General features: G+C 44.2%; 1 protein-coding gene across 8 annotated transcripts in view; it reads right to left on the bottom strand.

Moving 5' to 3' along the window:
- mast2 (microtubule associated serine/threonine kinase 2) overlaps window positions 1-27,056 on the bottom strand; it is a 641,111-nt gene that overhangs the window by 50,489 nt on the left and 563,566 nt on the right. For all 8 annotated transcript variants that reach the window (XM_070886829.1, XM_070886832.1, XM_070886830.1 and 5 more), the window contains 4 exons: window positions 10,473-10,605; window positions 9,321-9,388; window positions 6,615-6,700; window positions 4,517-4,725 (listed from right to left, as the gene is read on the bottom strand). In XM_070886829.1, coding sequence (XP_070742930.1) covers window positions 4,517-4,725; window positions 6,615-6,700; window positions 9,321-9,388; window positions 10,473-10,605 — 496 coding nt within the window. The remainder of the gene's footprint in view (window positions 1-4,516; window positions 4,726-6,614; window positions 6,701-9,320; window positions 9,389-10,472; window positions 10,606-27,056) is intronic.

Below are 27,056 nucleotides of genomic sequence, written 5' to 3'. Positions count from 1 at the left end.
CCTATCCCTGGTCAAAGGGACGACGCGATGTTCGCCGCTCCTATCCTGGGCTGAGTGGCCTGCCGCTGCCTTCCCACGCTGAGGGCTACAAGAGAGAGATTGGCGAGGGGGGGGGGGAAAAGAGTTTTGATCTAGTGGGGGGCTCCGGCTAGGGCGGGCCCCGCTGTGGATCTCTTCCCTTCCCCTTCCCCCCCGTTAAGATGCCGTGTTCACCACCCACCACCCCCATCCCCCAGCCTGCCGCGTTGAGCCTTCTCCCTCCCTCCCTCCCACCCCGTTAAGATGCCACGTTCACCACCCCCAGCCCCCCACCCTGCTGCGCTGAGCCTTCTCCCTCCCTTTCCCCCCCCCCCCCGTTAAGATGCTGCGTTCACCACCCACCACCCCCAGCCTGCCGCGTTGAGCCTTCTCCCTCCCTCCCACCCCCCCTTTCAGATGCCGCGTTCTCCCTTCCCTATCCCAGGCCAGCCGCTGCCGAGTTTAGTTGAAGGTAGGATTTACTTCAGTTCTTTATTTGTTAATTGAATTATTTACTTCAGTTCTTTATTTTTTATTGAATGCTTATTACTTTTTCTGCTTTGTTTGGTGCTTGGTGGTGATTTAAATGTAGTCACTTGCACCGATTCCTTAACTCTAGATAAAGATTTTCTGTGCAGCCAGAAGTGGCAACATACGCTGGCCTAAGTTAGTTTGGAGCAACTATTTGCTGGCCAAACTCACTTCAATGGTCAAAACAGGCGTAACTGGCTGGGAACGCCCTCTTTTGAAAAAAAAACAAAACTAAAATATCTAACTAACTGCCAGAATTGCAACTAAAAAGATACTCCAGAAAAATCAAGTTGCTCCAAAAAACGGAGCAGCTCCTGGGGAAATTTGTACCCACTATAACTAAATATACAGAGTAATTTTATTTAAACATTGATACTCTACAGACTCATAAGGAAAATATTTTGAGATTCTGTGGATATTTCATTTCAGGATTGTAAGCATCGGCTCCCCAAGGATTGTTGGATATCTGGACATTGCTTTTTAATATTTCTCACTGCAGAAAAAGCTGGCAGCCTGTTGTGGGATCGGCCCAGGTACTTTTCCACTTTGTACTTGAAATCCATATCTGATGGGCAGGGGGTGGTCTGGGAAGTTACAATAGCCAGGAGAAGGCAACTCATCACAGGTGATGGGAAAAGATGGAGGATCCATTGTTAAGCAATGTGAACTGGTCAGTGATCAAGCCATTACCTGGAATGAGATAACCCCGAGAGGCGGGAAACCAGAACAATAGAAAGCCATTAAGCCCCAGATCGGTTGGAAGCGAAACCCCATCATCAGCCATTACTGGAATACACATGGGCCACTCAGACAGAAGCCTTGAAACAAGCAAAACTTTATTGGGCCAGAAGAAGCAAACAAACAGGATCCTCGAAACAGGGAAAATCTTTATTTGGCCAGAAAAGGCAAACAGACTTGCTTCACCTCTACAAGGACCAAGCACTCCGTCTGGGACGGAGAGAAGAAACCATAGACAGTACAGAACCAGAAGAGACACGTTTTCACCAGGAGAAGCAGCGAGTAAGCCAACGAATCGGTGAGCATCACCCCTGCCCATGCATCTTTAAGATCACAGCCATTGTGTGAGGAGGAGTCGTGTGTTCTCCCAACCAAGCCTTAGAAGGGTTTTAGTGGGGAGGTTTTGCTGCGAGGACCATAGGGATACGCCCAGCCGGTCGGTACTGATTTGGGGATACGCTGTGGATCCAAGCAGAGGGTTTAGACGTTGGGTACTTGGCGATAGGTGCGGTTTAGACACGCCAGGGTATTAGAATGTACAACATAGTCACTGTATTTACTTGTAGTTTTGCTGTGTTGAAGTAGCTTTAATAAAGTGTTAACAGTTGAGAGCGAGGTATTTGTTTGTGACTCATTCATCTGTTCAGTACAGTCATCACTCCCACGTCTAGAACTATTGTAACGTGGGGGTGTGTCGAAAACACCCAAGGGAAACCACTTACAGGATATAAGTTGAAATAAAGACACCAATCCAGAGAAATTGTAGAGAGCAATCCAGAAAGATTTAGATAGATTTGTGAAAACTTCTAAATTGTTAGCATTTACAGGCACTCAGTGGAGTCAATGCCCTGGAATAACATGGAGTATCCCCTTCAGTATGTCAGCTTCCAAGCAGGTCAATAATATTAGTTTGCATTCAGATCAGTTTTGAATCAGTGCAAGCTGATCTTTGCTGAGATTTTGCTATTTTACGTTAAAAACTTGAAGCTTGGCAGAGATAGCAAGGACAAAACACTTTTTTCTTACAACACTTCCATTACTTTCCAGCTGTCATTTGATAAGAATATGCTATTGCAGGTAGTAAATGGTTTGCACTCAGAGATTCAGCTGTGAATACAACAAGCCCATCAGTCATCAGCCAGAGATCATGTTTGAGATAACTAAGGACCTTCATTGCACAGAATATACATCATTACTCAGGATGGATTATAAACAAGAGTAAGGAATTTGCAGTGTGTACCTGGTGATAAATAATGTAACCCATTTTCATGGGCATCGTTGAAAGATCACAGTAACAATCGATAAACAACCATTTCACTTAACCAAAATGATCATCCTTGCTTTTGCACTTAAAATGTTAAAACTGTCCAAAGATTTATAAATCATTGAGATCATGTGGTTTGGTCTTATGTGGGCTGGATTTTCGGCATTGCTGATTTCGGGACAGTAATGGCGGCGGGGCAGTACAGTTTGCGCCCGGGAACAGTTTGTGTCTTGGTCAGCAAAATTGGGTACCTGGGGCGCAGCGCTAAGGGAGACGTTGTACACCTCTCTTAGGGTGTTAGCATGGGAAAATCCCGAGCTTAAGAGCTGGCCCAGGAGCGCTCCGCTCCGAAAGACGCCCGAGGAGAAAAAAACCTGAAAAAAACCCCACAGAAACATTCCCAATACATAACCCATGCCACAACATAAATCACAAAAAGAATGAAAAGAAAAAACAATCACACTTATCTTAGGACGGCATTAATTACCTTTCTGCAGTCGGTATAGGTTGGACCGTATTTACAGGCGGTCACAGCGGGGCTTAAGGGAGTCAAAAGGCGCACCAGTGTCGCAACCAGGGACGTTGCACACTGACCGGCGCAGCTCTTCCGGCCGGTGTTGCTTCACGCCACCGCAAAACCGGCCACGAAAACCCCCACGGAGCGCTGGAGGGTGACTGCCCTCCCAGAAGAATTCACCACCGCCATTGCCGCCGCTCTGGGGCGAAAAACGGAGCGTAAAAGACCGGAAAATCCGCCGCACAGCACTCACTAATGGCAGGGCCAGTTGGAACGCAGAATAAATATATCTCCACAAGCGAGACCGAGAAGATAACTCATCAAGTATCAAAGCCACAATTGAGTCATGGTCGCTTTATGTAGGAATAATCAAGACATTGTTTATCTCCAACAATTGCAGTACGGTGTTAATGGAAAACAATCAAGTTAAAATGAATATATTTGTGTAATCCAAAGAAATAGCCTGAAACTTTGCTGTAATGTCACTTTGGCATTGTGTGATTGTATGGATGGATACAGAAGCAGGCACTATAGTGCTAACTAGAACTGCGCTGAAATGGTTGCCTTCAATTTTGAAGTATTCACCTCACTACATTTTTTAAACTTAATTTTGAAAACGGATTTACCTCTGCTGTTTAAAAATGAGGGCGCAGCATGACCGTAATGGCGGTAATTAAAGGGATGCCCCAGTACAAAGCTCAAGAAAAGTACTACTGAGTTCACAGGCATCTAAAATAAGGATAGCAAGTAGAAAAGACAGAGAAGATTACCGACAACAGTAATGTTTACGACAATAGTAATGTTTACGACAATAGAATCTTCTTGAGGCAACATCAATAAGGGACAGCCCTGTCTAGGTTTTCTTTTTAAACTTTACTTAATTTGAAAAACACAAACCAACAGGAATGTCTTAAATTTGATGCCAAGGAAGTGGTGGGGATGTGAGGTGAGTGCCACTACAACTCCTCAAAGACTGTGGTTGATATGGAGTGGAGATGGGAATAACCAGGATTCCCTTCATTGATTATTATCCAGTTATCCTGCTGGAAAGCCTACTTATGTGGAAATCAGCAGAGATTTTCCTGTGCACGCTTTGTGGGGCAAAATTATAAAGATGATTCTAAACAGATGTATAATTTTGTTGCACATAATGCACAGCTGAGGACAAGACTGAGTTTGGTTATGATCCCCCTGTAGTCAAGTAGCCCATTGACATTTGCTTTCTAGACTCACGAATGAAGGATAGTTACTTCGGAAATGCACAAGTGGATTGTCAGCAACCATGGAATTATACAGAGCACAATTTAGAACTTTTATGATAAGAAACAAGCTTATATATATAATTTTTTTAAAAAGGAGTACCCTTCTAAAAAGTTTGCATCTTGAACTTGACAATATAGCCACTATTTCAAAAAGAGACTGCATGCATAAGTAATTCGGTAACTAACCTTCTACATACTCGATCACCATACACAGATGCCGTTTTGTCTCAAATGAGCAGAACATGCTCACAACAAAAGGGTTTTCAGCAAAGGTCAGGATGTCTCTTTCAACAAATGCTTGCTGGATTTGGTTCCTTAGAATGAGGTTCTGCTTGTTAATTTTCTTCATAGCAAACCTCTGCCGTGTTTCCTTATGTCTTACGAGATAGACCGCTCTGGAATAAATGTATATATTTAACCAGTTACTAAATTCTATATGAGACAAGCCTAACTGTAACAAAAGTCTTTTATCAGAAGTAACAGCAGCTAGCGTAATAATCCTAGTAAAATGGCAATGTTCTCAAGTTAAAAGGTTACTCAGAAATAGACAAATCAGTATATTATATTATATTGTATATACAGTAGGTTAATCTGGCAATCCAAATAGTGACATTATTATATTAGTGGAAAAATATTAACTCATCTACACTCAGTATTCCATACTTGGTTACATTAGTAAACAAACATATGATGACCAAATCTCAGGAAGAGTAATCTTAAAATAAACTATATGTTAGAAATAGTGATGGTGATGTCATGCATTGGTTTACCAGTCCTATTTCTTTGACTGGTAGAAGGTATAATACTTGGCCTGGAATTTCCTGTGTACCTGCGTCCAGAGACATGCGCAATCTGGGCGCAAATCAAATATGTGGCCTGAAAGATAGTGGAATTTTGTGTGTAAGTGAGCTATGCGTGTAAATACAATATGCCAAAATATCCTCAATCTTTTACAATCAAAGAAACATAGAAACTTACAGCGCAGAAGGAGGCCATTTCGGCCCATCGTGTCCGTGTCGGCCGACAAAGAGCCACACGGCCCTCGGTCAGCTGCCCTGAAGGTTACATATAAACCGATGAACAATGAACAATGGCAGAAAGGTAAAGAGCACCCAGCCCAACCACGACACCCCTTACACCAAAACATTCTACACTCCACCCCATCGGAGCCATGTGATCTCCTGGGAGAGGCAAAAACCAGATAAAAACCCAGGCCAATTTGGGGAGAAAGAAATCTGGGAAAGTTTCTCTCCGACCCATCCAGGCGATTGAAACTAGTCCAGGAGATCACCCTGGCCGTACTCGATTCCCTGCAGTACTTACCATCATATCTGCACCAGCCAACAAGAGGTTATCCAGTCTAATCCCAATTACCAGCTCTAGGTCCATTACCCTGCAGGTTACGGCATTTTAAGTGCCCATTCAACCATTTTCTAAATGTGGTGAGGGTTTCTGCATCCACCACTCTTCCATCTATTGATTCCACCTCCCAAATGCATCTCTGCCTATAGGAATGGCCCCATTGCCAAGATGTAGAGCTTATACACGAGTTTCCTGCAATTGTACTTGCTCAGAGGCTCTCTTCAAATTAAGAACAGATTTTCAGGCGCAGATTTTTTTAACTTTTTAAAATAAATTTATCCCCATTGAGACGGTGTTTTTTGTTTCTTTGAATTCATTTTTCATGGCATAGGTATAAGACATATTAAAAATTGAAAAGCTTTCTCAATTGCGGGTTCTTCAGCATGCTGTGCCTGAATGATGGTTAAATTGAGTTAATTTTCATACTTCGAGAAGAAATATATGGTGAGAGTTTGTCACTTTTCTTGGGCTCAGATTATTTATGTTGCTTTGTACCAATTCACCCTCATTTTACATTCGAGCCTAATCTAATGAGATTTGCAGGAAATTCGACTGTAACTTGCTATTGGCAGAAAGGGCGTGGGAATGGGTGCATTTTTGGGTCTAACTTCTGGACTGTGTCCACGGAGGAAACTCCAGGCCATAATAACAGTTGTGATTTCATACAGGGGCAGTTCTAAGTCTTGACTGTGGCATTTGGTTTTTGCTATTTTATTTGCGTTGTTGTTTTTGCTCACCTGGGAAGAGCAAATGAAGATCTTCATTGGTTGTATAATTTAAACTGCATCAATTTCACTGCCTTCCAAGTCATAGCCCTTGACAATGTCATTAGTACTCACCAATAAAGGAAAAAGTCCTGAATTTTTCTTTTAAAAGGGGACATGGATGACTAGGCTTTCTACATAAGTATGGAAATCTTTACCCATAGGCGCCATTGCTAATTAGCTTCAGGTTTTCAAAGTCTTCTTCGCGTGGCGTTTTCTTTGTGTGAAGTGCAGCACCTCGACCCTGAAAGTAATCAAAATTCAACAAGTAAAAATTATATTCTGCCACCAGGTTTGCTTTGTGCATTGTGCTAAGTCATCACATTTAGAAGCTATCAGTACAGGTAGAACGCCAGAAATCCAGAGTTCTAAAAACCGTAATTGTCCGAAAACCTGACATTGGGCAGATCGCAGGAGTCGGCGTCCAGAATCTGGAAATCTGTTTTGAAAACCAAACTTTTTTTTTACGGCGCACGGAAGGCAAAGAGTCGCCCGGAATCCGGAAATCTGTAGCGAAAACCGGACATTTTTTTTTAAAAACAGCGCAAATACAGTGTACGTACAGACCTGCTCATGAGCCTTTCGGAATGCCCCAGAACCCTGACCCATGTGTGACCCGAGCTGACCCAACCTAACCCACGTGTGACCCGAGCCTACCCAACATAACCCACGTGTGACCCGAGCCGACGCAACCTAACCCACGTGACCCGAGCCAACCCAACCTAACCCACATGTGACCCGCACCGACCCAACCTAACCCACGTGTGACCCGAGCCAACACAACCTAACCCACGTGTGACCCGCACCGACCCAACCTAACCCACGTGTGACCCGAGCCGACGCATCCGAACCCACGTGACCCGAGCCGACCCAACCTAACCCACGTGACCCGAGCCGACCCAACCTAACCCACGTGACCCGAGCCGACCCAACCTAACCCACGTGTGACCCGAGCCGACGCATCCGAACCCACGTGACCCGAGCCGACCCAACCTAACCCACGTGACCCGAGCCGACCCAACCTAACCCACGTGACCCGAGCCGACCCAACCTAACCCACGTGTGACCCGAGCCGACGCAACCTAACCCACGTGACCCGAGCCAACCCAACCTAACCCACGTGACCCGAGCCAACCCAACCTAACCCACATGTGACCCGCACCGACCCAACCTAACCCACGTGCCCCGAGCCAACACAACCTAACCCACGTGTGACCCGCACCGACCCAACCTAACCCACGTGTGACCCGAGCCGACCCAACCTAACCCACGTGTGACCCGAGCCGACGCATCCGAACCCACGTGACCCGAGCCGACCCAACCTAACCCACGTGAGCCGAGCCGACCCAACCTAACCCACGTGACCCAAGCCGACCCAACCTAACCCACGTGTGACCCGAGCCGACCCAACCTAACCCACGTGTGACCCGAGCTGACCCAAGGCTAACCCACGTGTGACCCGAGCCGACCCAACCTAACCCACGTGACCCGAGCCGACCCAACCTAACCCACGTGACCCGAGCCGACGCCCACCTGACCCACGTGTGACCCGAGCCAACCCAACCTAACCCACGTGTGACCCGAGCTGACCCAACCTAACCCACGTGTTACCCGAGCCGACTCAACCTAACCCACGTGTGACCCGAACCGGCCCAACCTAACCCATGTGACCCGAGCCAACCCAACCTAACCCACTTGTGACCCGAGCTGACCCAACCTAACCCACGTGACCCGAGCCGACCCAACCTAACCCACGTGACCCGAGCCAACCCAACCTAACCCACGTGTGACCCGAGCCGACCCAACCTAACCCACGTGTGACCCGAGCTGACCCAAGGCTAACCCACGTGTGACCCGAGCCGACCCAACCTAACCCACGTGACCCGAGCCGACCCAACCTAACCCACGTGACCCGAGCCGACGCCCACCTGACCCACATGTGACCCGAGCCAACCCAACCTAACCCACGTGTGACCCGAGCCAACCCAACCTAACCCACGTGTGACCCGAGCTGACCCAACCTAACCCACGTGTGACCCGAGCCAACCCAACCTAACGCACGTGTGACCCGAACCGGCCCAACCTAACCCATGTGACCCGAGCAGATCCAACCTAACCCACGTGTGACCCGAGCCGATCAACCTAACCCACGTGTGACCTGAGCCAACGCCCACCCGACCCACATACTCCCCTCGGATTTCTTCTCCGAAATCCGAAAATACCCGAGACTTGGTCCAGGGGTTTCCGGATTTGGGACGTCGGATTTTTTCCCTGAAATCCAGAAAAACCCAAAAACTGGAATGGCCTCGGTCCCGAGGTTTCCGGTTTTGGGATGTTCTACCTGTATAAGAAAAAATGTATAACAAATATATGAAGAACATTTTTAACGCAAAATGCCTCTTTTATGCTGCAGGTGCAATGTGCGCCTATTAAGATAAGGACAAAGTAACATCTCCAAAAGAAAGTTCTTAGCTTAAATTGAGTAGCAATTCTGAGAGATAACATGTGCATTATTCAGAGGTTTAAATCCTGAAAATTTTCTTGCCAAATGTAGAATTCTCTTCTGCCGCTCAGCAGATTAGTGCTTGATGAAGTCACAAGTTGGAGCTCAGTCATGTTACTTACACGTGTTCAATGGACAAGTATTATACGTCACAATATAATGTGAAAAAAAGAGAAAATTATTTTAGCAACTCATTTAAGGTGTAGATTCAGACTGCTGTACACTGCTTTCCAGTAATGGACCCAGCTGTTGTAAAACTTTACTAAACATGCCGTTAGGTGAGTGACTTTAAATTGAAGTGGGCTGTTTTTGTTATTTAAAAAAAATAGTTAACCTTTTGGTTTTGACCACCAATACTCACATCAACAGGATCATCAGTTTCTGGGGTTTCTGGATTGCCACTGTCATAGCTGGTTAGCTGGGCCATTTCTATTCAAAACAGAACAAAAGGCAAAATAAAACTTGCATAAGGAAAATTGAAGACAAAAAATACAACTGGTGCATCGTCAAACCTCGAGATTTCATAGGGATATGTACAAAATGAACAAACTTGTGCACCTGCCTTTATAGATTTAAAACATTGTCCATACAGTGCTACTATACAAGGATTATTTGTATAAGTTCTAAAAGTGACGTTTAAAAGAGAATATAATAAAAGAGGGATGCAATGCAGAATAGACCAACTCAGGCAAACATCAGTTCCTCTTTCCCAGCATGCATTCTTTTGCCTTATGTTCTAGAAATTATCATTCTAAACCAGTTTAAAATAAATGTCACATGGCTAGGCCCTATTTTAGTTGACAGTACCAATAATAAATGCAGCTCTTGCAACACTCCTGAATTTGTTGGAAATATTGCACAATTTGTGAGCTGCCATCATTATACCTCAGTGGTTTGATGGTGCTTTTTCCCCCTTTTTATTCACTCTCACCAGAGAGAGAAAGAGAGTGTAATGGAGGCAGAGCTATCCCAATATCCACAACGCAAGGGCTCTCTTATAGTTAAAGATTTTCATCATGGATATCTTCACTATCGTTCTCATGCTCTCAACTCTCAGAAATGAAGGGAAAACAATTAAATGTTGTCAACAGTAAACCATAATGTAACGTGCATTGTTAAGATAGAAGAAAATGAGTAACAAAAATAAATTATAAACAGAAAGGGAGGAGAAAATAGTGAGGAGAAAGTGAGAAGTGACAAATGCAACTTAATGCTTTTTTTGGCATTACATATGCAGCAAACTTATGACAGAAAATTTCACACCTAGGAGTTGGCTGCTTGACAGTTCTAAACAACATTCAAAGTGGGTTTTGTGCATGAAACATTCTTATTAATAACTTAAATTTGTATACAATTAACAATACCATTTTTCCTTTTAAGCCAATCATTGCTGTATACCACTTTCAACCCCCAAAATGCTTTAATTTGCACTTTACTGGTTAATATCCAATCTTTTCACAAACAGTGAAAAAGCTCCCTAGCATTGGGTCAGCACTTGTGTAAAATCACTTACCCTCCAAGGGATCCCTGGTGAGCCCCAGCTGACTGATGATGTAGCGGGGAATATCAGACTTGATTCCTTGTCCTTCTTTGGCATGGCCTTCAGCAGCTTCCAACAAATGATAGAATTCTTCAGGATCAAATTCCTACAAAGACAAAATCAGTCTCTTTTAAAATTTCAATTTGGATCAAATGTGACGATAACAAACAGGAAAATATGAAGTTATCGTAGCACTCTCTGCTGCCTCCTTATTTTTCCACTTGTTCCTCAAACACTCGAGTACGGGAAACCCCACCAGCATTTGATGTCATATTAAAGGCACCAACTTTGAATTATTTTACAGGTACAACATCCCGAATCCTGAATTCCAAAAACCGGAATTGTCCGAAAATCAGACATTTTTGAGGCGGCCAAGATGGCGACATCGGGCAGCGAGGGACGAGGAAACCGGCAAAAAACACACCGCTGGGGGTTGCAGGAATCGGTGGGAGGCGAGGAGCGACGGAAATTGGTGAGTGGAAGAGCGGCGTGAATCGGCGAGGACTGAAATCCGGCACGGATTCGGTCCTGAGGATTCCAGATTTCAGAGTATTGATTTTCTTGTCCCGAAATCCGGCAAAATCCAAAAACCTGCACGGACTCGGTCTCGAGGATTCCAGATTTCAGACGTTGTACCTGTAGTAGCAAATGTGACTGAAGTAAATGGTTTGTGCTTATTCACCACTTTTAATTTGTACTGCAATTTAACATACTTTCAACATAAAAACTATCCCTACCTAATATGTGGAGTGTTTAAGAAAATATATATATTTGGAACAACTGCTCATATCAATCTTTGCCCAGAGAAATCTAAAAGTGCCAAAAAGAATCTCAGATTTGAAAGGAATTCAACTGGAATCTCACCAACCAACATAACACATCAGAACAGGAGGAAAAATAATTTAGACATAAATCAAATGTTCATCATTCACCAGAAACTGTAAAGAGGCTGCTCGAACACATATAGACCGATTCAGAAGCCTTTCCCTGGATCCTCTCTCTTATCTGGATTATGTATTTCAGGGTATCCAATGCAAATAGAACCCCCCAACTTCCACCGCTAGAATTATAAAGAAATTCAAAATGCAAATCCACTGTGACAAATGGTTGCGTATAACCTTATTCTGCAATTAGTAAATATAGTGCAATGTGCTACATCACTTAGGGTTCCTGACTTTTCTGCATTAAAATTGAGAATTCTTCAGAATGCAGCCTGGCCTGAACACACATTTGTAGAAAGCATTATGCTTTCACTTATGTTGTGTACTTTCTTCTGCAAAAATCGACTTCGCCATTTATAGGGCCCAAGTTGGCCCTCCCGCTTAAAACGGCGCGCCTCCGTGAGGTGCGCCGACTTTGTAGAAGAAAAACCGCACCGAAAACTTACCTCGGTATTCTCCCCGCTGCTCTAACGTCACAGGCTCTTGGCGTCGCACAGCACAAACAGTGGGGGGCGGAGCCAAGTCCCAACGCTGAAAACAGTGCCGGGACCTCTACACATGCGCGCTAGAGTGTGCGCGCATGTGCAGTAGTTCCTCGCCCCCACAATCTCTGCAGGCTGTGTGGAAGGGGCCCGAAGCACGCCGCTTCTAGCACTGGCTGAATGGGCTCCCTCATCGGCTTTCCCTGCCGCATTCAGCTCAAGCACATCATATCAATGATTGAATGATTTCCTGTCTCTCTCTCGCTGATCCAAAAGACTTTCAGTAGCTTATTAATGATTTAGATTGCAGCTAGATGGCAGATTCCAATTTGGGATGAGCATTTGACAGAAAGTGTCTGTCAGCTGTCAGACAGGCGGAGAGAAGACCTTCGTTATGCTGCGGACTGACCTCAGTCTGACTGTTGGTGAGATGCAGTGGGAGAGTTCCCGTTCACATGTGTGCTTCAGTGTATATTTAGAACTGCAGTTTCCCTGGCAACTCATTTTTAGTGTTAGGGAGGGTATGAGCAGGTACGCCCACTTAGTCGTATTTATTCTGTATTAAAACTGCCCGAAGCATGCCGCCCTTAGCCCTGGCCGAATGGGCTCCCTTTCAGCCTCCACCCACCCCGCCCGCCTTTACCAATGCCGCGTTCAGCCTCCCTCCCCTCCCCACCCCCCCTCACCTTTACCAATGCCGCATTCCGCCTTCCCCCACAACCCCTCCTTTACCGATGCCGCGTTCAGCCTCTCCCCCCCCCCCCTCCGCCCTCCCACTTCACCGATGCCACGTTGAGCCTAGCCTCCCGGTGTGTGTCTTACCGCCCCTATCCCTGACCAAATGGGCTCCCTCATTGGCGGCCCGCTACTAGTGTTTTTCAGCAGTAAAGCTTTGCTGAAGGTAGGACTTCTATTTTTTATTTGTTTATTTATTGATTGATTATGTGGTCCTAAATTCTTGTTTGATTTACAGTCAAGTTTACTCTTCATCTGCTTTCAAAAGGAATTCTGTAAAATAGTTTGGCTGAAACTCTTATTTACAGGACTTGCTATGATGTATTTGCTAGTTTACCAATCCATTTTTAATCTAGTGGTTTAGTGCTTTGTAAGTCTTGGTGCTAGATGCAGGTCCTCTCAACTTCCTTGTTTTTTAAAATTTGTTATTGACTGCTTATTTTTGTGCTTTGTTTAGTGCTTGGTGCTTTAAATGTACTTATGCTTCTTTAATGTTGTTGTGAAGGTGTTTAGTGCTTTACAAAGTCCTCTCACTTCTCTCCCCCTCCCCCTGGCTACCTGCGCTGATTTCTTAGCTCACCGCAAGGTTTTTCTGTGCGGACACAAGTAGCCACATACACTGGCCTAAGTTAGTTTGGAGTAACTTTTAGCTGTCTAAAGTTGCTTTTATGGCCAAAACAGGCGTAAGTGGCTGGTAACACCCCCTTTTGAAAAAAAAATAAACTAAAAAAAACCTCCAACTAACTCACTTACACTGGAGCAAATTAAATGGGCAGAATTGCGATTTTTAAGGTACTCCAAAAAAATCTCGTTGCTCCAAAAAAAACGGAGCAACTCCTGGGGAAAGTTGGGCCCACATTCTCTTTAACTTACAGAAGAGCTTCTTTAAGTACCGATTAAAATAGTGAGCTGCATAGAGGATTTGAGTGGCAACATGGTCACATCTTTTTGAGGTAACAAAAAGCCTGCTGCACAATTTTTTTTTATCACTGATGAACACACAGAACCATGAACCATCAGCTTGAACAGTTCAAATCCCCTGAGGAGCTAATCCATTGCAGAAATCAACAGCCTTTCTATTCATCATCGGGATCAATAAGCCTCAAATTCCCCTGAGTCTCTACTAATGCAGCTGAAATTAGCCTTGCCAAGATGCTTCATCACAGTTTGTTGATCCCCACAAATGCGGGGCATGGTAGCACATTTAATGAAGTGTCAACTGTGCAAAGAAACCATGTGGAGAGGAATATACTCTGTGTGCATTGCGCAGTGGGGTTGTCAGTTTTAAATAGTATACTGAGAATAGATACGCACTACAATATATGCCAAGGATTTGGCACCAACTATCTTGCCATTTCCCTGAAAAGGCTCAGCAGTGTTTTTAATTAATAATTAATAATAAGGATTTTCAGCAATAAACAGTATTTTTTGAAAAAATTAACTTTTTAAAGAATCATTTGCTTTGTGATGGAGAAACAAGCCTTTTAAAACTCCTCATCGCAGTGTTCCAAAACCAATCTCAGGAATTCCTGCCATCATGTTTTGTGATTATCATTATGATGGAAAAGGTATAATTGGTATACAGTGTTAAATAGGGAGAAAGAATCTGTGATGCAAAGTATTGCTTCTCAGTAAAACCTAATCTTCCCATTAGCCAAGAGATTATAACAATGATTTATTTATGTCTCTTCCAAAACTCCTTTTTCCCCATCATATAAGAACAGAAGAACTAGGAGCAGGAGAAGGCCATAGGGCCCCTCAAGCCTGCTCCGCCATTTAATATGATCATGGCTGATCTGATCATGGACTCAGCTCCACTTCCCTGCCCGCTCTCCATAACCCCGTATTCCCTTATCGTTCAAGAAACTGTCCATTTCTGTCTTAAATGTATTCAATGTCCCAGCTTCCACAGCTCTCTGAGGCAGCGAATTCCACAGATCCACAACCCTCAGAAGAAATTTCTCCTCATCTCAGTTTTAAATGGGCGGCCCCTTAGTCTAAGATTATGCCCTCAAGTTCTAGTCTCCCCGAGAACCCTTGACTCCCTTATCATTCAAAAATCTGTCTATCTCCACCTTAAATATATTCAAAGACCCAACCTCCACAACTCTCGGATAGAGAATTCCAAAGATTCACGACCCTCATAGAAGAAATTCCTCCTCATTTCAGTTTCAAATGGGTGACCCCTTATTCTGAAACTATGCCCTCTAGTTCTAGATTCCCCCATGAGGGAAAACATCCTCTCTGCATCTACCCTGTCAAGCCCCCTCAGAATCTTATACATTTCAATAAGATCACCTCTCATTCTTCTAACCTCCAATGAGTATAGGCCCAACCTTTCTTCATATGACAACCCCTTCATCTCCGGAATCAACCTCGTGAACCTTCTCTGAACTGCCTCCAATGCAAGTATATCCCTCCTTAAATAAGGAGACCAAAACTGTATGCAATACTCCAGGTGTGGTCTCACCAACACCCTGTACAGTTGTAGCAGGACTTCCCTACTTTTATACTCCATCCCCCTTGCAATAAAGGCCAATATTCCATTTGCCTTCCTAATTACTTGCTGTACCTGAATGCTAACTTTTTGTGTTTCATGTACAAGGACCCCCAGATCCCTCTGTACTTCAGCATTTTGTAATCTCTCCCCATTTAAATAATAATTTGCTTTTTTATTTTTCCTACCAAAATGGATAACCTCACATTTTTCCACATTATACTCCATCTGCCAAATTTTTGCCCACTCACAGCCTATCTATATCCCTTTGCAGATTCTTTGCGTCCCCCTCGCAACTTGCTTTCCCACCTATCTTTGTGTCATCAGCAAATTTGGCCACACTACACTCGGTCCCTTTATCCAAGTCATTAATATAGATAGTAAATATGATGCACAACTGCAGAGAACACTTTGCAGCACACAATGGCGGTTGGATGCCATGAACAGTAAATCGTATTTCCAATAGAAAACCCAAAAATGAGAAAGTCCCATTAAATGTAAGTAAATTGTATGTTAATATATTCTCTTTTGGGAAAAACACTTCTTTTCTCCTCAACAAATCATAACTGTCTTCTGAGTCTATGTCTGTCTGAAGCTTTCTAACATCCCTTTCACAGAGCCAGCCAGATAGAAGAAAAAAAATGGCATAAAAAAAATGTTTCTCTTGCTTCTAGCCTCTAATTTCTCTCTCTTTCTCATGTTGCAACCGTCGTCATTTCTCTGCTGCTATGGTCATTGCTCCTCTTCATTTTCCTTTCTTGTTCCACTTAAGCTCTAAATATGTCATTCAACACACTTTTCATCCTCCTGAAACTAAAAGCAATGCCGACTGCAGTTTCTCCTATCTTCTGTCAATTAAGTGCCAGGCTATCACACAGCAAAACACATTAACTGAAACTAAAATTAGAAACAAACTAACAAGAAACAGCTCTATATTAAAAGATAATTATGTTATGTGCCAACATGCCGATATTCCATAAACTGCCTGGGTTTTCCTATTGCTCATCATCATAGCCCTCAAAAATACAAACATTTACAAACAAATTAATTCATAATTCGCAATGAATCCCTTTAAGGAATAAAACATCCACGAAAAAAGTGGTCCAACCGTGGCTAACAAGAGAAGTTAAAGATAGTAATAGATTAAAGGAACAGGCTTATAATGTTGCCAAATAGAGTAGTAAGCCTGAGGATTGGGATGATTTTAGAATTAAGCAAATGATGACCAAGAAATTGGTCAACAGAAAAGAGAATACGAGAGTAAACTAGCAAGAGTAATAAAAACAGATTGCAAAAGTTTCTATACATATATTAAAAGGAAGAGACAGGAGAAGTTATAATGGAGAATAAGGAAATAGCAGAGACATTAAACAAATACTTTGTATGTGTCTTCACAGTAGAAGACAAATAACATTCCGTAATAGTGGAAAACCTAGGGGCGAGCGAGAATGAGGAACGTAAAGAAATTATTAGTAAAGAAATTGTACTGGAGAAATTAATTGGACTAAAATGGGACAAATCCCCATGAACACCTTGGAAATTTTTCATTTGATCAGAGAGAGCCAGCATGGATTTGTAAAAGGTAGGTCATGCCTGACAAACCTGATTGAATTTTCTGAAGAGGTGACTAAAGTAGTGGACAGCGGAATGTCGACGAATGTTATTTATATGGACTTCGGTAAGGCATTTGATAAAGTTCCACATAAGAGATTGTTATCTAAGGAAGAAGCCCACGAAGTTGAGGGCAAATTATTGACCTGGTTAGGAAATTGGCTGAGTGGCAGGAGACAGAGCGTAGGGACAATGGGTAGATACTCGAATCTGCAGGATGTGATTAGTAGTTTCCCGCAGGTGCCTCAACCATTCACAATATTTATTAACGACTTAGATGATGGCATAGAAAGTCACATATCCAAATTTGACTATGACACAAAGATAGACGGCACTGTACGCAGTGTAGATGAAAGCATAACATTACAAAGGGATATTGATAGATTAAGTGAATGGGCAAAACTGTGACAAATGGATTTCAATGTAAGCACATGCGAGGTCATCCACTTTGGATCGAAAAAGGATACAACAGGGTACTTTCTAAATGGTAAAAAGCTAAAAACAGTGGACTTGGGGGTTCAGGGACATAGATCATTAAAATGGCATGAACAGGTACAGCAAATAATCAGAAAGGCTAATGGAATGTTGGCCTTTATATCTAGAGGACGAGACTACAAGGGAGTAGAAGTTATACTGCAGTTATACAAAGCCCGAGGTAGACCACACCTGGAGTACTGTGAGCAGTTCTAGGCACCACACCTTAGGAAGGATATATTGGCCTTGGAGGGAGTGCAGCGTATGTTTACCAGAATGATACCTGGACTTCAATGGTTAAGTTACGAGGATAGATTATACAAATTAGGATTATATTCCCTAGAATTTAGAAGATTAAGGGGTGAACTGATCGAAGTTTTCAGAATATTAAGGGGAACATATAGAGAAGATAGAGAAAAGTTATTTCTGCTGGTTGGGGATTCTAGGACTAGGGGACATAGTCTAAAAATTAGAGCCAGACCTTTCAGGAGTGAAATTGGGAAACACTTCTACACACAAAGATGGTAGAAGTTTGAAACTCTCTTCTGCAAACGACAATTGATGCTAGATCAATTGTTCATTTTAAATCGGAGATTGATAGCTTTTTTGTTAACCAAAGGTATTAAGGGATATGGGCCAAAGGCACGTATATGGAGTTAGGTTGCAGATCAACCATGACCTCATCGAATGGTGGAACAAGCGCATGGGGCTGAATGGCCTACTCCTGTTCCTATGAGATAAGGGGAAATTTCTTCACTCAAAAGACTGTGAATCTTTGGAATTTTGTACACCAGAGAGCTATGGATGCTCAATCCTTGAATACATTCCAAACAGAGATCAATAGATTTTTGGATAAAAAGGGAATCAAGGGATATAGCAATAGTGTGGGAAGGTGGAGTTGAGATCGAAGATCAGCCATGATCTTACTGAATGGCAGATAAGGTTCGAAGGGTCGAATGGCCTACTCCTGCTCCTATTTCTTATGTTCTTATTACAAGCCAGTATACATGTACACTACTTAATCATAATCAATATTAAAAATCTGGTGATTCTTTTAGATCTCCTGGAGCTGTATTCCATTTCCTGGCTATGCAGGCTGATCAGCAAGCTACAGGTTCCCAGGAATCTGCCAATTTCTCTCTGTAACTGGTCAACAAAACATGCACAACTATGGTCCAGTTTGACCTGTGTTCTGATTTTCCCCGAGTCTTCACATTGACGCCACTCTCCATTGTGCTGTGTGGTACTTTCACCATGGGACAGATTAAGAACAGATTTAGCAGCTCAAAGCTGTGCATCCATGAGGCTATGTGGGCAATCAGCAGCAACACAATTGTATTCCACCATAATTTATAGCCTGGAATATCCCTCACTCCTCCTTCACCATCAGGTCAAGTGACCAAAGCGGTCAAGTGGTGTAGAAAAGCATGCTGGAAGCTGCACCAAGCGTACCTGAAAATGAGGCGCCAACCTGGTGAAGGTACAGGACAAAACCACATGCTACAGACAGAGGTAAGTGATCCCAAAACCAATGGTTCAGGTATGCAACCCTGCCACATTCAGTCATGAATAGTGGTGGACAATTAACAGGAGTAGGAGGCTCAAAATCATCTACAAAGTGATGGAGGAGTCATCAAAAGTGCTATCAAGCGACACTTGCTCACCAATAACCCGCTCAACAAAGCTCGTGTTGGGTTTTGCCAGGACCACTCGGCTCTATACCTCATTACAACCTTGGATGAAACATGGACACGAGAGTTAAATTCCAAAGGTGAGGTGAGAGTAACTGCCTTTGACATCAAGACAGCATTTGACCAAGTGTAGCATGAAGGAGCCCAAGTAAAACTGAAGTCAATGGGAATCAGTGGGAAAACTCTCCACTGGCTAGAGTTAAACCTAGCACAAAGGAAGATGGTTCCAGGGTGACCAAGGCTGGGAACTCAACATCCAGGGGTATTCAACATTCAGGAAGGATAGACAGAAAGGAAAAGGAGGTGGGGTAGTGTTAAAGAGGAAATTAATGCAATAGTAAGGAAGGATATTTGCCTGGATGAGGTGGAATCTGTATAAGTAGAGCTGCGGAATACCAAAGGGCAGAAAATGATAGTGGGAGTTGTGTACAGATCACCAAATAGTAGTAGTGAGGTTGGGGACAGCATGAAACAAGAAATTAGGGATGCGTGCAATAAAGGTACAGCAGTTATCATGGGCGACTTTAATCTACATATAGATTGGGCTAACCAAATTGGTAGCAATACAGTGGAGGAGGATTTCCTGCAGTGTATTAGGGATGGTTTTCTAGACCAATATGTCAAGGAACCAACTAGAGGGTAGGCCGTCCTAGACTGGGTGATGTGTAATGAGAAAAGACTAATTAGCAATCTTGTTGTGCGTTACCCCTTGGAGAAGAGTGACCATAATATGGTAGAATTCTTTATTAAGATGGAGAGTGACACAGTTAATTCAGAGACTAGGGTCCTGAACTTAAGGAAAGGTAACTTCGATGATATGAGACGTGAATTGGCTAGAATAGACTGGCGAATGATACTTAAAGGGTTGATGGTGGATAAGCAATGGCAGACATTTAAAGATCACATGGATGAACTTCAACAATTGTACAACCCTGTCTGGAGTAAAAATAATAAGGGGAAGGTGGTTCAACCGTGGCTAACAAGGGAAATTAGGAATAGTGTTAAATCCAAGGAAGAGGCATATAAATTGGCCAGAAGAAGCAGCAAACCCGAGGACTGGGAGAAATTTAAAATCCAGCAGGAGGATGACAAAATGTTTAATTAGGAGGGAGAAAATAGAGTATATGAGGAAGCTTGCTAGGAACATTAAAACTGACTGCAAAAGCTTCTACAGATATGTGAAGAGAAAGAGATTAGTGAAGACAAATGTAGGTCCCTTGCAATCAGAATCAGGTGAATTTATAATGGGGAACAGAGAAATGGCAGACCAATTGAACAAATACTTTGGCTCTATCTTCACGAAGGAAGACACGAATAACCTTCTGGAAATACGAGGGGACAGATGATCTAGCGAGAAGGAAGAACTGAAGGAAATCCTTATTAGTCAGGAAATTGTGTTAGGGAAATTGATGGGATTGAAGGCCGATAAATCCCCAGGGCCTGATAGGCTGCATCTGAGAGTACTTAAGGAAGTGGCCCTAGAAATAGTGGATGCATTGGTGATCATTTCCCAACTGTCTATCGACTCTGGATCAGTTCCTATGGACTGGAGGGTAGCTAATGTAACACCACTTTTTAATATAAGGGAGAGAGAAAACAGGGAATTATAGACCGGTTATCCTGACATCGGTAGTGGGATAAATATTGGAATCAATTATTAAAGATGAAATAGCAGCGCATTTGGAAAGCAGTGACAGGATCGGTCCAGGTCAGCATGGATTTATGAAAGGGAACTCATGCTTGACAAATCTTCTAGAATTATTTTGAGGATGTAACTAGTAGAGTTGACAAGGGAGAACTCGTGGATGTGGTGTATTTTGACTTTCAAAAAGCTTTTGACAAGGTCCCACACAAGAGATTGGAGTGCAAAATTAAAGCACTTGGTATTGGGGGTAATGTATTGACGCGGATAGAGAACTGGTTGGCAGACAGGAAGCAAAGAGTCGGGATAAACGGGTCCTTTTCAGAATGGCAGGCAGTGACTAGTGGGGTGCCGCAGGGCTCAGTTCTGGGACCCCAGCTATTTACAATATACATCAATGATTTAGATGAGTGTAATATCTCCAAGTTTGCAGATGACACTAAGCAGGGCGGCGGTGTGAGCTGTGAGGAGGACACTAAGAGGCTGCAGGGTGACTTGGACAGGTTAGGTGAGTGGGCAAATGCATGGCAGGTGCAGTATAATGTGGATACATGTGAGGTTATCCACTTTGGTGACAAAAACATGAAGGCAGAATATTATCTGAATGGCGGCAGATTAGGAAAAGAGGAGGTGCAACGAGACCTGGGTGTCATGGTACATCAGTCATTGAAAGCTGGCATGCAGGTACAGCAGGCGATGAAGATGACAAATGGCATGTTGGCCTTCATAGCTAGAGGATTTGAGTATAGGAGCAGGGAGGTCTTACTGCAGTTGTACAGGGCCTTGGTGAGGCCTCACCTGAAATAGTGTGTTCAGTTTTGGTCTTCTAATCTGAGGAAGGACGTGCTATTGAGGGAGTGCAGCAAAGGTTCACCAGACTGATTCCCGAGATGGCAGGACTGACATTTGAGGAGAGACTGGATCGACTGGGCCTGTATTCACTGGAGTTTAGAAGAATGAGAGGGGATCTCATAGAAACATATAAAATTCTGACAGGACTGGACAGGTTAGATGCAGCAAGAATGTTCCCAATGTTGGGGAAGTCCAGAACCAGGGGTCACAGTCTAAGGATAAGGGGTAAGCCATTTAGGACCGAGATGTGGAGAAACTTCTTCACTCATAGAGTTCTGAACCTGTGGAATTCTCTGCTGCAGAGAGTTGTTGATGCCAGTTCGTTAGATATATTCAAGAGGGAGTTAGATATGGCCCTTATGGCTAAAGGGATCAAGGGGTATGAAGAGAAAGCAGGAAAGGGGTATTGAGGGAATGATCAGTCATTTTCTATGTTTCTATGTTGTGGTTGTTGGAGGTTAATCATTTCAGCCCCAGTACATCGCTAGAAGATTTCCGCAGGGCAGTGCCATAGTGTTCAGTTCCATTTGCAATTCTTCAGAAAAGAAGCAGCCGATAGCCTCATGCAGCAAGACCTGGATGACACCCAGGCTTGGATTAAGAAGTGGCAAGTAACATTTGTGCCGTACGAGTGTCAGGGCGATGAACTTCTCCAAGAGAGCGCCTAATCACTTTCCTATGACATTCAATTACCATCATTGAGTATTTCATCACCATCAATATCCATGGGGTCACCATTGACCAGAAACTCAACTGAACCAAGCCACGTTAATGCTTTGGCTACCAGAGCAAGACAGAGCTCTGCAGCGAGTGGCTCACCACCCGACTCCTCAAAGCCTCTACACCACTTACAAGGCACAACTCAGGAGTCGGGTGGTGATGGGTGCAGCTGTAACTACACTCCAGAGGCTTGATACCATCCAGGAAAAGGCACTCCAATTAATCACCACCCCATCCACCAGCTTAAACATTCACTCCTTCGACTATTGGTGTACCATGCCTGCAGTTTGTACGATCTACAGGGTGCACTGTAGCAAGTGGCAAAGGCTTCTTCAGTGGCACTACTCAAACCCACGACCGACACCGCCTAGAAAGCCAAGGGCAGCAGAAGCATGGGAACACCAACACATGCAAGTTGCCCTCCAGGTCACATATCATCCTGACCTGAACATATATCGCCGTTCCTTCATCTGTCGCTGAGTCACAATCCTGGAACTCAAGATGGTATTATGGAAGAACCTTCACCACATGGACTGCAACGGATCAAGAAGTCGATTCACCGCTCCCTCTCAAGGGCAACTAGGAATGGGCAATAAATACCAGCCTTGCCAGTGATGCCCACATGCCATGAATATTGAAAAGGAGCTGAATCTGGCTTCCCATCTCCCATCCCAATCACTAATGAGTATGAATGAAATTATTTATTCACTGTGTGGGGAATCTTGGACAATGTGGACCACTTCCCATACCTTGGGAGCCTACTTTCAGCAAGGACAGACATCGATGACGAAGTCCAACACTGCCTTGTGTGCCAGTGCAGCCTTCGGCCGCCTGAGGAAAAGAGTGTTCGAAGACCAGGATCTCAAACCCAGCACCAAGCTCATGGTCTACAGAGCAGTTGTGATACCCGCCCTCCTATATGCTTCAGGGACATGGACTATGTACAGTACGCACCTCAAAGCACTAGAGAAGTACCACCAAAGCTGCTTCTGCAAAATCCTGAAAATTAATGTCAGGGTTCTCTCTCAGGCCAAAATCCCCAGCATCGAGGCATTGACCATGCTCAATCAACGGGCCATATTGCCAGCATGCCCGATACTAGACTCCCGAAACAAACACACTACTCTGAGCTACGTCACGGCAGATGAGCATTAGGAGGGCAGAGAAAACACTTCAAGGACACCCTCGAAGTCTCCTCGAAAAAATGTAACATCCCCACCGACTCTTGGGAATCCCTGGCCCAAGACTGCTCCAAGTGGGGGAGAAGCATCCGGGAAGGCAACAAAAACTTCAAAACTCTTCGCCGGGAGCACGCGGAAGCCAAGTACAAACAACAGAAGGAGCGTACGATAAATCAAGCACCCCACCCACCCCCGTCCCTCCAATCACCATCTGCCCCACCTGTGACAGAGACTGTAGATCCGGCATTGGTCTCATCAGTCACCTTAGAGCACATTTTAGTGTGGAATCAAGTCTCCTCAACTCCAAGATACTGCCTAAGAAGATGAGGAAGAAAACAGCATTGTAGATAAAATTTTGAAAAGATGTCACATGAAAATATGCAATTTAAGTAAGCCTGACACACAGCATTGGACTTGTATGATCAAGGCTACTGACACATTGCAAGTTGTCTTCAGTAGATCTTTCTATTATGTTGACTATTGCTGTTCGTTATATAGCTGAGCACCTCTTTCGCCAGATCGTGGCGGATCCCACGGCGGCCACCATATTCGTGCTGCCGGTAACTGGCAGCACCCTGAAAGAAAAAATGCTGGCACAGTGACATCAATCGGCGTGCAATGCCGACTTACTGTTACCACGCCAAACTTGGACTCTGGCGCTGAATTCAACGTTGGGTCAGAAGCACGTCAGGCGTGCAAGCAGGCTGACAATGGCAATATCAGCATCTCTTAAAGGGACACACACATCATTCAGACAAGTTTGCAATTAAGCTTTTGGACTTTAAATCTTTTTTATTGTAGTAGTGGCTTCCTGTAATAAATGTTAAAAGTTTTTTTTTTAAAGTCTGTAGGGAGTGCTTCTGGATGCTTGCAAGACCTCGGATGGTAAAGGAACGCCTCTGAGAAGACAGAAAATGCTGCAAATACTCAGGTCAGGCAACATCCATGGAGAGAGAAACAGAGTTCACGTCTCAAGTTGAGATGCCGACCTGCTGAGTATTTCCAGAATTTTACACTGTAATTTCAGATTTACAGCATCCACTCGCAGAGGGAAGAGGAATACGCAGAAGAATAAAAGAAGAGGAGGAAGCAGAGGAAAAATGCAACCCAGACACAGCCCTTTTCTGGCCGGGATATCCAGGATGGAATCATCTGCCTGCAGTACCAGAGACCACATCCCCAATTTCGCTTTCAACATTAGGCCCACACCTTACCCTCCCGCTCTGTTACTGACTATCACAGCGCCCTCTTGGCCACATTGCTGAAATAAAAGCCACCACAAAGCAAACTTTCCAATCCAACTTTATATATCTATCCATTCAATATGACACATCAAGACATCAACTCATCACCCATATGCATTCTCAGTGACTGTCTCGCGTGTGCCTTAGCGTATCCTACTGATGTCACGCAGTGCTACCCCAGTGGCTACAGCATGGTTGGTGGAAGGCTGCGGACTTTCAGTGAGCGACAACTGCAGATGGCCTTTCTAGTCAACTTCGAGGAGCTGGTGGCTGAGAATGTCAAATCAAATCATCATCTTCACTCTCCTCTCCCTCTTCTTAGTCAACCACTAGCTGGGCAGGCTGCAGTTCATTGGTGTGTGAAATAAGTAAGGCACAAGGGTGGAGTTGTGGTAAGGGGAGGGCGGGAAAGCAAAAGGTGCATGCCAGAAGGAGGATAATGTATGAGGATACCAGCATCTTGTATCCTTTCAGTCCTGCTGCCAGCCAAGGGCTCATCCATGCCTCTGCCAAGAATGGACTGCATCATCTCCTCCAAGGGGGTGAGGTCAGGCGAGGAATGGGAGATGTGCCTCATGATTATTGGTGCAGATTGTTGGTAGGTGAGTGATTCGGGGTGGTGGTCATGGATTGAGCAGTGTGTGAGGCTAGTGGTGCCGTTGTTAGGAGATGATTTTTGAAGATGCATTCATTGACCTTGACCAGTGGTCTAAGGTCATGAAGCTTCTTTGGGCACTGTATCCAGGTGGTAGGGGCGATTAGGAAAAGGGCAGGTGCAAAGAGACCTGGGTGTCATGGTACATCAGTCATTGAAGGTTGGCATGCAGGTACAGCAGGCGGTTAAGAAAACAAATGGCATGTTGGCCTTCATAGCGAGGGGATTTGAGTACAAGGGCAGGGAGGTGTTGCTACAATTGTACAGGGCCTTGGTGAGGCCACACCTGGAGTATTGTGTACAGTTTTGGTCTCCTAACCTGAGGAAGGACATTCTTGCTATTGAGGGAGTGCAGCGAAGGTTCACCAGACTGATTCCCGGGATGGCGGGACTGACCTATCAAGAAAGACTGGATCAACTGGGCTTGTATTCACTGGAGTTCAGAAGAATGAGAGGGGACCTCATAGAAACGTTTAAAATTCTGACGGGGTTAGACAGGTTAGATGCAGGAAGAATGTTCCCAATGTTTGGGAAGTCCAGAACCAGGGGACACAGTCTAAGGATAAGGGGGAAGCCATTTAGGACCGAGATGAGGAGGAATTTCTTCACCCAGAGAGTGGTGAACCTGTGGAATTCTCAACCACAGAAAGTTGTTGAGGCCAATTCACTAAATATATTCAAAAAGGAGTTAGATGAAGTCCTTACTACTAGGGGAATCAAGGGGTATGGTGAGAAAGCAGGAATGGGGTACTGAAGTTGCATGTTCAGCCATGAACTCATTGAATGGCGGTGCAGGCTAGAAGGGCCGAATGGCCTACTCCTGCACCTATTTTCTATGTTTCTATGTTTCTATGACACTGCTGACAGTGACGGCCTCAGTGATGTAGTCCTATTTTGTTCTTTCTGGAAGGCATCCTGGCCCCTGTGGGTGGAGGATCTCTCTTGCAGTGTTGACCCCCTGCACAAAGCTGGAGTGCTGCGTGCAAGGCCTGGGTGCCCCTTCCCTGGCTTGCTGAGCCATTTGTGATAGTGCCATTTATTGAGGTTCGGAAAGGAATTCAGCTTTAACAGCTGAATAATCCCATTTGGGAATTCTTTTTAATGTTAATTCTTTTTTTGAAATAAAACGTCATTTTTAACTGCACTTTAATTTATATTACTTATAAATGCATTGCCCCTTTAATTCATAGCCCTTTTGATTACCCACAATTCCTTGCATGCTCCACAGCCTCACTCCCAGAGGCTGTAAGAAGCTCGAACACCACTTAAAGACGGGAACTTTGCCCCGAGGGTCTTCACTATCGCCACCAGGAGGGCGTTGCATGCAAGGTAAGCACTGTACCACCATTCTCCAGTCCTCAGACGAATTTACGTGGCTTAGTGTGGCAGACATTTTCAGCTGTTAACTCCAATTGCCGGTGATAACGGCCACTTTCTTGGCTAACATGAAGTTTTAAACATGAGTATTCCAAGTATGGTCTCTTCAACTCTTAGATGAAAAACATGCCAATAGAAGATTGAAATAGATGCAAACCTTAGTGGCAGACTCCAAAATGTAAACAAAATGATTCTGACCTCTGATACCAACTCTACTCTGGTTAAATCATCCCAATTTGTTTAGATTGGCTATAAAACTGTTAAGATCGTCCCCCAAGACTGAAGCCCTACTCAGCGAACAAAAGAAAGCACATCTAATTAAAATATGTATGTCTGCATGCATTTCCTGTTGAGTTTTTTCCTCCGCTGAAGTGGAGGTACTGCAGCGCTACCACTGGTAGAAAGGTGTAATTACAGCATGACAAGTTTACATAGGTAGTTCCCATTATAAATAT

Source organism: Pristiophorus japonicus, chromosome 8 (assembly GCF_044704955.1).
Source record: "Pristiophorus japonicus isolate sPriJap1 chromosome 8, sPriJap1.hap1, whole genome shotgun sequence".
NCBI lineage: Eukaryota > Metazoa > Chordata > Chondrichthyes > Pristiophoridae > Pristiophorus > Pristiophorus japonicus.
The sequence above is the reverse complement of the archived record's forward strand: the minus strand, read 5'-3'. Positions and strand labels throughout refer to the sequence as shown.